The sequence below is a fragment of the Arvicanthis niloticus genome, chromosome 19 (assembly GCF_011762505.2).
Source record: "Arvicanthis niloticus isolate mArvNil1 chromosome 19, mArvNil1.pat.X, whole genome shotgun sequence".
NCBI lineage: Eukaryota > Metazoa > Chordata > Mammalia > Rodentia > Muridae > Arvicanthis > Arvicanthis niloticus.
The window spans coordinates 46,805,566-46,822,588 of record NC_047676.1 but is presented as its reverse complement, the minus strand read 5'-3'; the positions used below and the strand labels follow the sequence as shown (position 1 = coordinate 46,822,588).

Here is a 17,023-nt window from a genome sequence, read left to right as displayed (position 1 = left end):
ACTGGAGACAAGGTCTTTGTACATAGCTCTGGCTGTCCTAGAACTTAGTAATGTATATCAGGCTGGCCTGGAACTCAGAAATCCACCTACCTCTGCTTCCAAAATAGGCATGTACCACTATACCCAGCAAAAATTACCCTCTTAAACAACTTCTGCAAGGTCAATAGAAATAATCCTTCATTCTTCCTCTTGTCTTTGAAACAAACACAAAGAATATATCATAAAAAACTGCAAGAAAACCTGAGTTCTTCCAAAACAAAGGTGATTATATTGAAGTACATTATTTCTAAATTCGTTTCATAAATTCATTTATTAATAAGCATATTGTGAAAAAAATCTACATTTGATTTAGATTTCATGTTTACAGAGCTTTTCCCCATGGTGTAGGATTCCTCACAGCTACCCTCTCATTTATGACTAGAGAAGTAAAGAATCTGGCTCAATGACTCTATTCATAGATTTCCCCTTGGTTACTGAGTAGGTTCCCTAGAGTTAATCACAAGATCCATGGGAGGTTCTTTGGTTAACCTACTGGATAATATAGTGGGATCCAAGGGAAAACTCCTAGAGATATACATATATATATATATCTTTAAACAATATTTACATGAAAATTGGCCAGTTTCCTTTCTTAGATTAGCAGCTATAAAAATGAGTGCTGCCATTTAAAGCGTAGCCTATTTTACCATCAATCTATATAGGTGAAATACGATTCTCACCAAATAACAAGCCATCACATTAGATGGAGGTATTAGATGGAGCTGGAGCTTGGTATGACCTGCCTCATAAGTTATCAACACTTCTCAGGGGTTACATACTGTCTATGCTTGGTTTATCTAACTTATGGACTACTTTCAGTGTACATACAAATGTTCATGCATCAGAAGCCAGTTTCCTTTAACAGTACGTTAAATTTTGGTGAGCTAATAAACACTTCAACTTAAATAACGGCATTGTTAAGGATCAAATTCCACTATTAGTCTTGTTAACACCACTGGAACACACACTGCATATATATGTGTATTATCCTAAGATAAAACTCCTTTCAGAATTTCTTTACTTTTTATTATACACCAACTAGTTTATATTTTAGTTTTTTACAAAGAAAATACTAAGAAAATTATAATCACATGTCATAGTATTAAAATCATAATTCCAGATTTCTTTACATATAGATGGAATGGTCCAGCAGCTATGTCCACTGTCACAGACTTTAGTTCCGTTCAATTGATATGGCACATCCTGCAAAATTAACTAGTCACACACAAAAAAATGTCTCAAATACAGTAAAAATGTACACACAATAAAGGTAATTTACAGTTACAAATAAGGAATGTCATTTATCTTGGCTGTGTTTCAGAAATCTAGGGTCAGAAGCCTTATTAGTCAAGGCACAGAAGGATGAGTAAGCACAACTGTCTCTAGGAGTAGGCAAAGTATGGACAATCACTGATGAGGTATGCATGCACGCAACATATTCAAAACTGCTCAGTCTTGCTATGAAAATTGATCTGAGTTAAAGGAAATTCTGTGGCTTCCCCTTATTTTCCACTTCTGGATTACTTCCACAATCTTTACATAAAATTGGCAAGGATATCCAAAGCAATCACTATTTGGGTAAATGAAACAAAATACTTCACTAATCCGAATTAGTTGTGCCTCTTGGACTAGAAGCATTTTGTAGACAAAGGAGTGTTTCACAAAATTGAAATGTCATTCAGATGAAAGACAAGGTATTTTCCACACACTTAAGATTTCAAAAACGTTCAAGTGGCCTTTACAGCTGGACCACCACTGTTACAGTATTGGGGATTCTGGGGATCCTTTAGTAGCAAATACCAACTTAGAGGGCTCGGGGCCTCTTGGGGTTGATTTGCTTGCTGGCTTGTTCTTCTTCTTGTAGCGCTGCACGAAAAGATTTCACTTTATCTTGGAATAAGAAAAGAACGGGAATAAGTATTGTAAAACAAGCAATACAGTGCACAACTTTCATGGCGTCTACTAAGTTCCTTATAACTATGCTCAACTGTAACTCACGCACACCTAGTAGAGACTTATTGTTAACCAGTTTCTCTTACACACATTTTATACTATTGAGTTTTAGTCTGTTTCTATTCTTTTGAGAATACAGGAAGGATTTAAATGTTTAAGTATGCAATCCTATCTAAAAGGGAAACGACGAGTCTTACTCAGATGTAAAGCAGATGCTCCATTCAGTATTAGGACATTTCTACTCAGTCCTACTCCACCATTTTTAGCTAAGAAAATTTGAAACCCGACTTCAAAAAATATTATCTGTTTTCTCATCAGGGATTATGAGAGAAGTTAACAGAACAACACATAATTGTTCTTACATATTCTATCTACTACCTTTTACTGACCAGGTTATCAATAGGTTAATAAATTGTTAAAAGTTAAAATTGTTTACAAGGAGCTATTGGAAATGAGACATTTTTCTACAGCAGTGGTGCTCAAATGGAAGCAGCTTTTTCCAGGAACATTTAGTCATGCCTGGAGGTGTTTTAATATCACAACCAGTATGGTGCTGTCCTCTAGTGGATAAATGCTTATAAGCAAGAATGCTCAAACATTTTACTTTGCACAGGACAGCACCCCTTAACAAACAATGACCAGTATGTAATTTTACTTTGGCTGCAACGTAATTCTGGTATGCAGGGGGCCTTGAGTTCAATCATCACAACATATAACAAAACTGCAGCTGAAAGTAGGAGTTTCATTCTGACTTCATGTATACACACATGAACACTCAGGGAAGCAGGAGGAAAGTCAATACATACAAAGTGTTTTTAAAGGTACACAGGCAGAAAGTCAGGGCATGAAACATGACTAGAAACAATGAAGATGGTAACTTTGTTAATCTGTGTGTATGTGTGGTAGGCAGGGTAATAGTGTCCATGTTAATGTGAGTACACAAGTGCTAGAATGTTCAGAGGAACATGTCCTTGCCTCTTTCAAGGGAGATAGGACGTGTATTCTGGAGCCAAATGTCAGTGGCAACGGCAATTCCATGTTTCAAGTACAAATAATTTTATGAAGGTTTTTATAGTAATAGAACAAAGAAAGTCATGAAGCCATTTCTTTTTTTTAGAAGGCAATGGTGGGAACATCTAAAAGGTGGGATTCAGCAGTGGATAAATCTCCGCTGTTAGCCTCAGATGCTATCTTGTAACATTTATCTTTTGATTGGTTTTCTTATTCTTAATACATTCCAAAAGTTTTTATCAGTTTATCATGATGTTAGGTCTGCTTTTATCTGCTAGTTATACAAAGTTAGATTCAACACAGAAGTGAACTGGGAATGACTCTTTACTGGGAGTTACAGAAACTGTGAAGAGGCTCAGGATCTGCAACATTCCAACTTTTCCACGTCACTGAAACTCTAAGCAATTAGCCTCTAGCCAGTTACTTTCCAGGAATTCTACTTTGCAGCTGTGTTAAAAGAAGGTCTCTGTTGTTTACCAGAGTGCAAACCAGTCTAGAGTAGCTGCGACTTCGAGGGTTTTTATGTCTCTACCTCCCTCCCAACTTACCACAGGAACACTGGGACAACAGATGTGTGTGACTGCACCTCATCTTTCTTTACATGGGTTGTAGGGATCAAAACTTCAGTTCTCACTTATCACCCATGAAATCATCCCCCAAGCTATATTTTAATTTTATTGTTTTAAGAGAAACAATGATCAATGATGTTTTGAATGAAGGTGCTAAAATAGTCTATAACAATCTTTGCTTTGTATGTCATCATGCAAAACCTCATTTACTACACATCCTAATTTCACACAAAGTTCAAATAAACACAAAGATGGAAAATAAATTACCTCGTAACTCAGTTAAAATGTCTATTTTTTGCTCAAGAATAGCTTCAAGTTGTGTAGCATATGAGTCTACATCATAGTCTACTTCTTCAGTCATTTCTAGAAGAGCCTTTTCATCTTCTATCCAGCGAATGGATTCCTAACGATAAAAATTCAGTAAAAAGACTTGTGAATTGTTATGTTTCACAAATACTTATATCCGACTGATCTACATACTGTGAATTCTACGTCAAACATATTTAAACTGATACTCTCAAAACTATTAGGAGACATGACCTCTTTATTCAGTCATATTAAATATTTTCATAAAGTTTATTTTTAGCTAGGGACTGAACCCTGGCATGCTTTGTGAGTGGTAGGCAAGCATCCTCAGACTTGTTCATTACATTTATTATTATATGTATGTACTTGTGGGGTTTTTTTTCCTTCCTCTTTAGCTCCCAAGTGCTGGGATTAAAAATGAGTTAAAACCACCAACCCACAGCCTGTTCATTAAAGAAAAACACTGCAGAGAGATATATACTACCACATGTTCTACAAATATAAACATCTTCAACTAATTTTAAAAGAACAGTGTTCTATATAAAGAATTCAGCAAGTACTGACTAAGGTCTGCTTGTTATTAGGCCTTTTCTTACATACCTGGAACACTGCTCTATGATCTTCCACAACCTGTTCCTCCATCTCTACCATCTGGGAGACAGCTTCGTGGAAAGTAAACAATTGTGGAGAAACTTCTTCTTCCTTAAAACACAAAGTTTACAAATATGACCTAAAGCTTATAATTTTTAAATGTCATTAAGTTTTATTTTGACTTTTCTTTCTTCCTTGGGAGCCTACTCAGAAACTCATGTTTTTAAAAGCGATTCATATTCTACCACTAAGCTATAAGCTCAGACTCAAAAGCAGTTTTGCAGTCTTTTTCGAAAGGCAAATTAAACTTTGGAGACAAATGGAAAAAACTATTAAAATAATAGAAGAAGTAAAGTGTCTTTCTCTGGGTCAAAATAATGTAAGTCTAAGTAAATCAACCAACTTATAAGTAGATACTTTTCACTTAGGAATTTATTATTATTTGTGAACGTACCCTAAAAAATGTCTCTTGTAATAGTCCAGCTTTTTAGTTCCTGTAAGTTTATTTCAGGCTTTACTAGTTTGTGCTGGTTTCTCTTCATTAACAGTGTCTTTCACATACACATAACTTTATGACAACATGAAAGCAAAACACAGAGACCATACTTCAAATTTTCTTTTTGAAAAAGCAGGCTCTTGCTCTGTACCCTGGCTGGCCTGATACTATGTAGCTTAGGTGCCTTCTATTTCAAGTGCTAAGCATACAGGCATATATGCACAGACTGTTTCTTCTCATGAAAGGAAAAATGTAAGGACACAATCTTGGATACAATATATTTCACAGTGACTATCAAAATCAGTATTTTCAAGGACTAAACTTTTTAGAAACAAAATCTTAATTATATGCTATCTAAATCATTACTAATTTTTACAGTAAGATGTAGCAATTCTCTTAGAAAAGAAATGAAAATCTCTATACTGCTTAGGATGGTTTCAAACTGATGGACTTCATTATCCCTCCTGCCTTAGCTTCCCATATAGCTGGAACTACCTGATATATTTTTAGACTTGTCTGCATTCCTGGGTAAGCCTGTACTAGATATGTAGTCCAGGCTAGCATCACATTCTCAGCAGTCCTCCTGCTTCGAGCCTTTTTTGGAATTATAGGTGAATACCACATGGGTAGGTAGGTAGACTGTTTTTTTAACAGAAATCTCATATAACAAATCATAATTGTACTCACCAACAAAGAAACACATGAAATACAGGCATGTTTTCGATGGTTATATCAACTCAAAACTTACTAGGCTTTTATTTTGGAGTTTCCTGCCTGTTCTATTAACTCACTGTTTTCTCATAATCTGGCTTTAGTGGCCAAGACAACTATGTAGAAATCTATTTAGAAACATGAGTAGAAAATGGCATTTACATAAAAATCTTTCAAGATTCTAAATGCATGAAAAAACTTAAGTAGACAATTGACTTTCATCATTAAAGCTATTGTACCTAAAGGTTTACATAATCAAGTTAGTAAAAAACATTTTATCTTTTCTATGGAAATAAATAATCTACTTTTATCAGGACATGCTAAAAACCTCATATTCTCTTTCATGAAAATACACTCAACATACTTTTTCCCCACGTGGCTACTTCCTCTTCAGGCCCAGAATATCCTAGTTCCTTTGGACCAGAAACTATACAAATGCCTGCATTACTTACACTTTATTCCCAAAGAACACATTTGTCTGTAGAAGTATATTTTTGGAATTCTAATGTACTTCATTAACCATCTACTTAATATTAGTTTTATATCAAGGACATATTTTAGACTCTATTCCCTTTCAGTCTCTCTTGCTGAGAACTTTGCAAGAATATGCACACATACACTAACATTTAATATAATGATATTGATGAATAATCTCAAGTTCCCCGGTGGTAGTGAAAGAAAATTTGGAAATAGGCCCAAACTAATAAGAATAACAGGGCCCTGTGATTCCTTTTCCCTAACCTAAATAGTTAAAATGCCTGTCAGCAGGTTTGGGCCCAGTTAACTAGTTACAGAGGATGTAGAGTTACAAGACAAAGGCCTGTTGAATCATCCAAGAAACTGGCTGGCCATGAAAGAGAAAAAGTATGCAAGGACATCCTTAGAAGAACAGAGATATGTCCAAATGAGTAATGGGCCATCTGGTGTTCTTCTACCCTTCCCCCTTTTGGGCCCGCTCGGCCTGTACAGCTTGCTGATATTCAAAAATGTAAAGTAACCAATCATGTGTACCCGCGTGAAAATCTCCCACTTCCCCCACCCCTTGCCTAAAAAAGCCCTAATCCTTTGAGCCTCGGGGTCAGCTCCTCTGTCTCCTGAGTGAGATACCCGCTGACCCAGAGCTCTGATATTAAACTGCCTCACATGTTTGCAACAAGCCGTTCTCTCGTGAGTCCTTGGGTGCACGCTGTCCTGAGACTTGAGTGGGGATCTCCCCTTGGGGGTCTCTCAGTAGCAAAGGTAAAAGATTTACACACTCTCAAAGTCGGGGCATATAAAAGATGATACAGCATTTTAAAACCCCGGATTGAGACTAGAGAGATGGCTCAGAGGTTAAAAGCATGGACTACCCTTTCAAAGGACCTGAATTTGATTCCCAGCACCCACATGGCAGCTCATCCATCCCTAACTTCAGTTCTAGAATCTATTGTCCTAGCCTCCTTCAGCAATGCACACACATGGTACATAGATATATACATAGTAAACAATCATACACAAAAACTAAATCTTAAAAAAGAAATTCTGGCCTGTGTAGATCTAGTAAGATTCAATAAAATACAAAGATAAACTCTAGGGAGTACCTGTCTCTATCTTCCTCTGGTTTTCTTTATCTTTGGAAGGTATAATATCTAGGCATAGTTCAGGGTTTGCCTTGAGAGTTTTAAGAAGAACTGTGGAGTCTTTCAAAATTTAGGATGATGGACTGAAGCTAGGATCCCATTTTTACTTTTGTCTTTTAAGGTCTTCCTACTTTGACAAGGTTTTAACCCACTGAGTCATTCCCCAGGCCTGTCCACCTTGCTTACTGTTGACAGTCGGTTACACTGCAGCCCTTGTTAGCCTGAAATACTAAGGCCTCAAGTCTGCAGCATCTTCTTGCATCAGCCTCTTAAGTCCTAGGACTATAGACTGTGCTAAATGTCCAGATCACATGCTCTCTCATTTATACTTGCCTATCCTTATAGAATATATATTTTTAAAAATAACTAGGGCTGGAGAGGTGGCTCAATGGTTAAGAGCACTGGCTGCTTTCCAGAGGTCCTGAGTTTAATTCCCAGCAACTACATGGTGGCTCACAACCATCTGTAATGGGATCCGATATCCTCTTCTGATGTATCTTAAGAAAACTACAGTGTACACATATACATAAAATAAACAATAACTAAATAAGTATACTTTGAAATTATCTAAGTTTTTATATTTTGAATATAGAAAAATATAGATTTGATAGATGTTAGCATTTTTGCTAGGGGTATGTTTGTTTCTCTTTGTTTTGGGGTATTTCTGAGGTCACTGTAATTTTTAATAGTTACTTTATCTGTTTAATGCATATAATTATGTTGACATACTTTTACAAAGATTTATATACGACATACTTATATACAATCAAACTATTTAGTCACTAAATTTTAATGTAGGCATAGAATATGAAAACTAAATAGGCTATTATCAGAGGGCTAGTAAGCCAGGAAATTATTTTGGATTCATAAAGTTGCATTCTGTCACTGCCACTGTGGAAAGAAAGCAGCCAGAAAAGCATGGCTATATTCCAGCAAAGCTGTACTTATCTGAACAGATGGCTGCTTAGGTCACAGGGTGGACTTGTGGATCCCTGCTCTAAGTGACAATGTTCAATTAAGTTCTGCTATAGATGAAGCAAACTAAGGTTAGATCAGTAACAATGAGATTATATCACTCACATTTTGTTCGCAAAGAAGTTTTAGATCATCTCTCTGAGGGGAACTCCCCACACCCCACTGGGTATCTAAGTCATCAATCTGGCTTGGTGGATGGTGCATTATTGGACGGACATCACCAGCAGCAGCTGGATCTACAGTCAATTCTTTCACCCTATAAATACACAAAAGTTATCTAAAATTATCAAAGACTCATGCACACAATAAGAAAAGAACCATTTCAATACAAAAGCAATTCAATTAGCACAGTAAGACTGATGATGTCACTTTATAGGTCAAATTTATCTGAAATCTGTGCGATAGTTTAATGCTAGTTTACTCAAACAACTTTAAGCTAACTTCAAGTATAATTATTGTTCATAATCAAGGAAAGTTGGCAAAGTATACATATTAAATATTTAAGAAATAAGCTAAAATTATAATTACATCTTATGATAGAAAAATTGTTAAGATCTATGAAGAAACCATTAATGAAACCAAGGAAATTTATATACCCTATGAAGATTTCAGCAGTCATACTGTTTAGCTAAAATAGCTAAGTAAGAAGTAATTTCATTCTGCTAAGCTGTTAAGACAGGATCTCACTATGTATGCCTGGATGTCATTTGCAGATCACAGAGAGTGGCCTCAAACTTAAAGGATCTGCTTGTCTCTATCTCCCAAGTATTGGGATTAAAGGCTTGTGTCACCATGACGAGCTCAGTGCCTAAAGATCTTAAGAATCTTATGTCATTTTGTTAAAGCTGAACTTCTTACGTAAGTTAACACACTTTAAAAAGGATATACTTTCTGAAACACAAGGATCAGTATCTCCTTGCAGATAAGAAACTATCACACAATAAAGATAAATATGCAAAAGTGACATCATCTTTTAAAAAGAAAAAGGGAAGTATGAGACTTTAAATTCTAAATAAACCTTTTAAAGAAAATTAATAAAAGACATAAAAATGCAGATCATGCAGTACAACCACCACCTGCTAAATGAAGTGAAAATGAAAAATGGCTTGGAGCAAAAGTAATAGATGAAATGTTTATATGCAGCACAATTCAAAACAAGCTGGGCAAAGAAAAATCTTAAGTATAGAATGAAGTAAGACCTGGTAATCGAAGGAGAAAAGTCGTCATAATCGTAAGAAGGAGAGAGATCAGGGCGACTGCCACTACCCTGGGAGAAGGGAATGTCTGAAGGACTAATTCCAAACTCCTTTACTCTGCAGTACCAAAACAGTGAGAATTAAGAAAGCTCTTGGTAGACACAGCAATGCACAGTTCAACTTTTGTTTAAAAAGAGTATCCACATTGTTTAGAATATGATTTCATAAATAGGTTTTTACACTTATATTTTATTGAGCCCCAACTTAAAAAAATAGAAAGAAAAAGAAAAAAAAAAACCTAAATCTTTCCTTTCTAGTTTACTTCTCCCTTTTCTCATACATCTTCTTAGAAACTTCTCGCGTCAAGGCTACTACCTAAATCTGAAAGTCCCCTACATTAACTACATGACCCAAGCAATCTAATTTCTTCATGTGGACAGAAGCATAGTTTATCAGTCTCAGTGAATCAACAATGTGTGTGTGTGTGTGTGTGTGTGTGTGTGTGTGTACTCGTGCTTGTGTGCATCTCAGTGTCATACACACACATAAATGTGAATGTGTATGTTACAGTTGATGTGGAATGTCAACATTGCACATTTTATTTTCTGAGACCAAGACTCAATCAAGCCTGTTGCTCAAGCATCTGGCTTGATTAGCTGGCCTATTTTCCTCCTGTCTCCCAGCTCTGGGGTTACAGGTGTTTGCCGCTGTGCTCAGCATTTTACACACATGCTGGGCATGGAACCTCAGATCTTCATGCTTGGCCAGCAAGCACTTTACCATGTGAACCATCTTCCTAGCCTTGAGACCTCAACTTTTGCAGTGCTTCACAAACCAGATATGAGAATGAAATTCATTATAATATCTTAGGGTATCTATCCACAGTTTGCAATGTGTTAACTCTAACTTACCCATTTAGAACTGTATTAGCTATGAAGGCTCCATATGACTGAAAAAATTAAGATGGTTACATTTTTGTGGTGACTTTGATTATGAATGTGGGAGGTAAATGTTTTTACAAGTGGAATTTTGACATATTTTTACTAATGACTATAAGTGATATATAACTGAATTATATACATTTTGCATCACATGACATTTTATAGTAGCCATTATTTTTTAAGTACCATAATTTATAACTCCTAGGCATTATATAGACCGGTTAGAATCTCAGGTTACCTTCATTTCACAGATGAGAAAACTGACTTAATAAGTCAAGTATGTCATTTAATGTTATTCAGGAAGAATATGTTGTAACTAAAGTACAAGCTTACTCGAGTCCAAATTATTTCTATGCCATTTAAGATAATCTGAATTCTTTTTCTTAGGTCAAACTAAATATCTTTCTTCATAAGCCAAAACCTAGTCAAGTATCACTAATTACATACAGATCAAATGGACACATGCACACAGACTTACTTCTACTTGTATCCATTCACTGTTGAAGGTTTAATATCAGATTGTCTCTACTCTTTTACTGGAGGCATGTATGTATGTATGTATGTATGTATGTATGTATGTATGTACGTATGTATGTATAAATATATTTCTTAATTCTTATATGCTTCAGAAATCTCCTCATTGAGAAACATTGTTAGTGGCACCCACAGAATTTTTCTCTATTACATATCCACCTGTGCAAGCCAAACTATACTATGTACACTAATAAATTTCCTAAAATGACACTAAAAATAAATAAAAAGCAAGCTCTCAATAACTATTCTGTGTTTCAATCACTCTTCAGTGTTTCTATTACCCAGAGCATATCTTCTGCTTCAGAAAACTGGCTCACAAGGCTCTAGCACAGCTTTTCTTCTTGGAACAACCACTCCCTTACTATTCCCTCTGTTCCATATTTCTTTAATAATATTACACCACATTTTAGTGATAGAAATTATATAATTATACATATTTTTATATATTATAATATTAGAAATTAGAGTTAATTTCTTAAATTGTTCTGCTTTGTGCTGGAATTATTCCTTATGGTATCTAATTAAATACACACATAACTTGTTGAAATTGAAAAATATAATCACATTATGGAACAAAAAGGTCAATTTTAATAAAGATGTCAGTCTTATCTAATTATACAACATTTTTTCTAATTATTTTTCAATTTTACAAAACAATTTTAAATAATAAAGAAAAAATAAAACTTTATTTTGAAAATTTGAAAAAAAAATGTGTTAAAACTTGCCCTATAGGGTTCTGATATAAATTTCATGTTAGAGATTAGAAATACCGTAGAACTGGTGATCATTCTGCCTGTATCATCAAAAGCTATTGCTACAGGTTTCTGCCACCATGCCTGGTTTTCCTAGCAGACATAGAGACACACTATATACTGTACTAATATATTAGATTTCAAAATTTAAAATGCAGGAATTGCTTTCATACCTATTTGCATATCTTAACGTATTAAGAGTATTTTCACAGGATGCCATCCCTGGAGAGATTGTGGCAATCTATAAAGGGGAAGCAAAAATAAAATCATAAATATTCAAGACAATAATTCTGACAAATAGCTCAGTAAGATCTAATCATACAATCTACTTGTAAATGTTTATACTGGTATCTAAGATCTATCTATTTATTATATAACCATTATAAAATCTAATTACAAATTTTCTCAAGGTACCCAAAAGTCATTTAAAATCCAGCAGAAACTGAAGGCTAACATTTAGAAAAAGGAACCACACAGACTGGCTTTCCACCTATTTTTATTATTACTAATGGGATAGTATTCTTCTGGAGACAACACCTCAGTAATGTCACACAGGACTACTGAAGTCTCTTTAGGAACTAGAGTTCCTGGTGAAAGGCCGTTTGGAAGTGGAGAGCTACCACCTGGAAAAGGTAAGCTGTCCTATAAGAAAGAGAGAGGAAGCCGGGCGGTGGTGGCACATGCCTTTAATCCCAGCACCTGGGAGGCAGAGGCAGGCAGATTTCTGAGTTTGAGGCCAGCCTGGTCTACAGAGTGAGTTCCAGGACAGCCACGGCTACACAGAGAAACCCTGTCTCAAAAAACAAAACAAACAAACAAACAAAAAGAGAGGGGCGGGGGGGGGGGGGGGGAGGGAGGAAGACTGAGGGGAAGTGCCAACTGTACACATAGCTGCACAAGCCTCTGGTTGATTATCTAGCTTCCCATGAACAAACTAAGCAATACAGCGAGGCACGTGAAGAGATATTTGTTACCATCCCCACCAGGGAACTAAGAACACAGGAGGAAGTTAACATCTGCTAAATCAATTATTATTCAGCTGCTAGAACTGAAAGCTGCTATACATAATACTTCCCACCGAATTAGAAGGGATCACATCTTAAATGTAATCTATCTAAATAGAAGGGTAATTAATTATAATTATAATTTGCAAAAATCTAAAACTTCCATAGATTTTTAAAAATTTTTTATTCCTTCAGGTTAAAAACAGAAGCAAATCGGAAACAAACAGCAACAACAAAAATGCAAAGCCAACTTACCATGCAAGTGCGAGAGTTCTCACCTATGAAGGAGTCTCTCAACACCTGAGTGAGCTTACTTGCTCGGAAAGGAGTATGGGGTTTATTTCTACCTAAGGCTCTGATGCACTCCTAAAAAAATAAGAAAACATTTCTTACCAATTATGCTTTACTAATGAGTCATTTTAAGCAATATTTTAATGAGGTTTCTTAAAAATTAATGAGCTTTGAAAATTATAAGTTTTACAGTACTTAACAATGGTTTCTTAACTATTAATTCAAGAAAATGAGTTAACAACAAAACCAAATCTCAATTATTCTAAAACCTGAAAACATGACCAGTTCCAATCTCAGGCATGAGGAAAGTTGTAAGAAGTTGAGCTTTAAAACGGAACCCCCAAAGCTACAGTGGCCTTATTGTAATCCTTCCCCATTTCTCATTTTCTTTCTTTTTTGTTTTTCGAGACAGGGTTTCTCTGTGTAGCCCTGGCTGTCCAGGAACTAACTCTGTAGACCAGGCTGGCCTCAAACTCAGAAATCTGCCTGCCTCTGCCTCCCATTTCTCATTTTCTAGTAAAGGAAAAAATATTTAAATTATTTTGGCCCAAGTTTTGCTTGTTTGCTTTTTGTGAACAGTATTCTGTTTTTTATTTTTTGTTTTAAAACATTTTTCCACCTCCTACCCCCTTTAAGGTTGCTGCCGGTGGGTCTTTAAGAGGCTAACAGAGCAGGGTAAAGGCTCTGTACGACCCAGAGAGGACACTATATACCTCCTTTTTTGGTCCTATCTGATAGATGGGAAAATTTTTTCTTAGTTCAATTCCATAGTTGTGTGCCCAACTACAAAAGCCAGGCTGACTATAGCCCTTTTACAGTCTAGCTAAGCAACCTCAAAAACAGCCTGTCAATTTGTTTTCTTCAACTTGTTTAAGAATAAAAATATGCACATGAAAAATTCTACATACAATAAAATCTTTAACTTCTAGTATGACAATTTAAATATATAAACCTTCTCTTTTACAAGATGATACAGGATTTACAACTGAGTAATCAAACTTAAGGTCAGAAGTAAAAGGCCTTTTATAATTACATTTTACTTACCTTGAGTGCTAAAAGGCTTTTATTAATTTCAGCACCTTCAAGCCTGGTTTGCCTGTCTGCACTGGATGTATCAGCTCCTCTTTCATTCCCAGCCAAGTCAATGAGAGAAAATTTACCATGTAGTTTTCCCTTCCTTCTAAGAATGATCTGAAACACTGCATGACTCCGAGATGAATGTGCGTTTGCAGATGTTTGCCCAGATGTTCTGCAGCTGTTGCCTATGTCGATGAGCTTCAGCACGTCCTCCACACACTTGACCTCACGTTCCTGCAGTCCTACCACCTGCACCTGCTGCTTTCCATCTTCTAGGACTCTTAATTTTGTTTTCCTATTTAATAAGTCAAACACCTGTAGAAAACCATATTTGAATTAGAAAACTAGCCTTAAAAAAAAATCACCTCTACCAAAGAGTCTAAAAGTAATAGGACTATTATTTTCAGAACAATGTCCAACATTGAAAGCTTGAAAAGACATCCAATATTATATTTACAATCATATAAGTCTTGTGGTAGTAGAGGTCATAACACAAAGCAATATACTTACTACCACCAAACTGTATACTTAAAAATGGCTAATAAATATCAATAGACACATGTTAAAAAAATTACACACACACACACAAATATATATAAAACCACATTATGTTTTCCAAAGGTCTGGGACCTGGAAGACAACTCAGTTGATAAAATGCTTGCCGAGTAAGTACAAGGACCTGAGTCTGATCCCCAGAAACAAAACAGCCCATCATTCACAGTACTGGGCCCATGGAAACCCTGGGACACAGTGGCCATCTAGCCTATCCTAACTGTTCAGCTGCAGGCCACAGTCATAGTCCCTGTCTCAGAAATACAAGATTTACAGTTCCTGAGACATAACACCGGAAGCTGACTATTGGCCTCTACATGTACACATGTAGAAACACACACATCCACCTACACATGTGCGTACCGACATATATGCACGCATATACCCACTCCCATACACAAAAGAAAACAAAACTTTTCACATACCTTTCCACTATAAATTTCAAAAAATGTTGCATATACTTGAAGTTCTAGTTTCTTATAGTTTGGCTTCTTCAGCATTAAAAAGACATCTCGAGCTGTCGAAAATTTCACATATGAAGTTTGTTAAGATACAACAATTTTATAAATTTCTATTTTTAGAAGAATCAGTTAATATTAGGTTAATAGTATCAATAAAAATATTAAAACATTAGTTTAAAAAATAAAGATGTAAAAGAAGCTATTCTCTTTTACATTCCTTGAAAGGGTCAACATGAAGCTCAGTTGGTAGTGTCTGCCTAGCATGCACAAAGTCAGGGGTCAGTCTGCAGCACAGCATAAAGCAGGCATACTGATATGCACTATAACCCCAGCGTTCAGATATTAGAGAGAGAAAAACAGAAATTCAAGGTAATCCTCAGCTACATAAGAAGATTGAGGTCAGCTTAAAACACATGAGCTCCTATCTCAGGAACACACACACTCTCTCTGTCTTTCTGTCTTTCTGTCTCTCTGTCTCTCTGTCTCTGTCTCTGTCTCTCTGTCTCTCTGTCTCTCTCTCTCTCTCTCTCTCTCTCTCTCTCTCTCTCTCTCTCTCTGTGTGTGTGTGTGTGTGTGTGTGGTGATCCAGTAACAATTAGCCATTGCATAATTTATAGTACTCTTATAGAGATTACTCTATCTTTATTAGTGACCCAATATATTAAGATTTTTTTTTTGTCATCAAGAGTTTAATCTTACGCTTCTTTTATGCCTTTGTCTTTTTTCAAACAGGATCTCAGATAGCCATGGTTGGTCTCAAATTTGTTATGCAGCTGAGGATGGCTGTGAACCCAGATGACCTTCCCTTCACCTCCTAAGTGCTAGGATTATAGGTATGTGCCACCACGCCTGACCATGACCTCACATTCCTTTTTAAATCATCTGAAATCAAACAGTTGATCTAATATATTGTGTATAGCTGGACAACAAAAATGAGCAATAAAGCCTTATTCAAACAGACCTGAGTAATATTCAAGAATATCATAAACTATGTACACAAAGAACACTTACCTGCTAATGCATAAATTCCCTTAGAACAATCCTGGTTCTTTCCTGAAAAGTCACCACCCATAGTCTACATTTGGAAAGAAAATAAAGAATAGACATTATTCAGGAATAAATTCTAAGAGTTTAGGTCTTGGGGTTGGGGTGATAATTCAGCCCAATAAAGTACTTGCCACACAAATATGGGACCCTGAGTTCTATCTCCCAGAAGCTATGTAAACTAATCCAAGCATAGTATAAGTACATGAGTACATCTCAGACAAACAGATGTCCAGGGCTTCCTTGACAGCCAGTCTGGCTTACTTGGTAGTTAGTTCCAGGCCCATGAGAAACTTGTCTCAAAAACTAAACTGGACAGCATCAGAAGGGTAACACCTAAGGTCGTACTCTGGCCTCTACACTTACATGCACACGGCCAAAAACTTTAGACTGTGTAATTATACTATAAGAGGGAGACTATAGCATCATAACAGGATACAGTTTTATCAAATTACTTACATGAGTTTTTCCACTTCCAGTCTGCCCATAAGCAAAGCATGTAGCCATGCCCCTTTCAAATATTGTTTCCACTAGAGGCCTAGCAGTAAACCTTAAAAGGAAAACAAAAAGGTGTCACAAATACATAGACAAGCAACCCAAGTACTATAAAGTATAATTCATTAACAAAATATAGCAGTAAATATTATATTGGTAAAACAAACAAACAAACAAACTTGCTTTGGACCATGAATTTTAAATCCAAACCCTTTTATCAAGGAAAATAGAAAACATGACAACACATTTTGGGACCATTTTCTGTCTATTCTTACAGTGTTAAAATAAAACCCTTGCTTTGGGATTCTACGAACTCATGGCAAGTATTTTCTGCATTCTGTTGGCTGTGAAAGTGGTTTCCTTCCAATAATTTGTCAGTTTAGCACCCAAACTATTATAATAATAG

At 35.9% G+C, this 17,023-nt stretch overlaps 1 protein-coding gene and 1 non-coding gene across 5 annotated transcripts in view; one reads left to right on the top strand and one right to left on the bottom strand.

Moving 5' to 3' along the window:
- Positions 1 to 291: 291 nt before the first annotated feature.
- The window catches only part of Kif2a (kinesin family member 2A), a 59,204-nt gene continuing 42,472 nt past the window's right edge, over positions 292 to 17,023 (bottom strand). For 2 of the 4 annotated variants that reach the window (XM_034523219.2, XM_034523220.2), the window contains exons 10-19: positions 16,582 to 16,672; positions 16,090 to 16,153; positions 15,043 to 15,134; positions 14,033 to 14,380; positions 12,953 to 13,063; positions 11,867 to 11,934; positions 8,376 to 8,526; positions 4,479 to 4,580; positions 3,840 to 3,975; positions 292 to 1,929 (exon numbers count right to left, since the gene is read on the bottom strand). In XM_034523219.2, coding sequence (XP_034379110.1) covers positions 1,844 to 1,929; positions 3,840 to 3,975; positions 4,479 to 4,580; positions 8,376 to 8,526; positions 11,867 to 11,934; positions 12,953 to 13,063; positions 14,033 to 14,380; positions 15,043 to 15,134; positions 16,090 to 16,153; positions 16,582 to 16,672 — 1,249 coding nt within the window. In that variant the 3' untranslated portion in view covers positions 292 to 1,843. Of the gene's footprint in view, positions 1,930 to 3,839; positions 3,976 to 4,478; positions 4,581 to 8,375; positions 8,527 to 9,469; positions 9,584 to 11,866; positions 11,935 to 12,952; positions 13,064 to 14,032; positions 14,381 to 15,042; positions 15,135 to 16,089; positions 16,154 to 16,581; positions 16,673 to 17,023 lie in introns of all 4 variants that reach the window. The other 2 variants (XM_034523221.2, XM_034523218.2) reach the window with 2 other exon arrangements.
- Positions 13,611 to 13,728, top strand: LOC117724097 (small nucleolar RNA SNORA26). Its single transcript, XR_004608780.1, has one exon. It is a non-coding gene; the product is annotated as a small nucleolar RNA SNORA26 (small nucleolar RNA).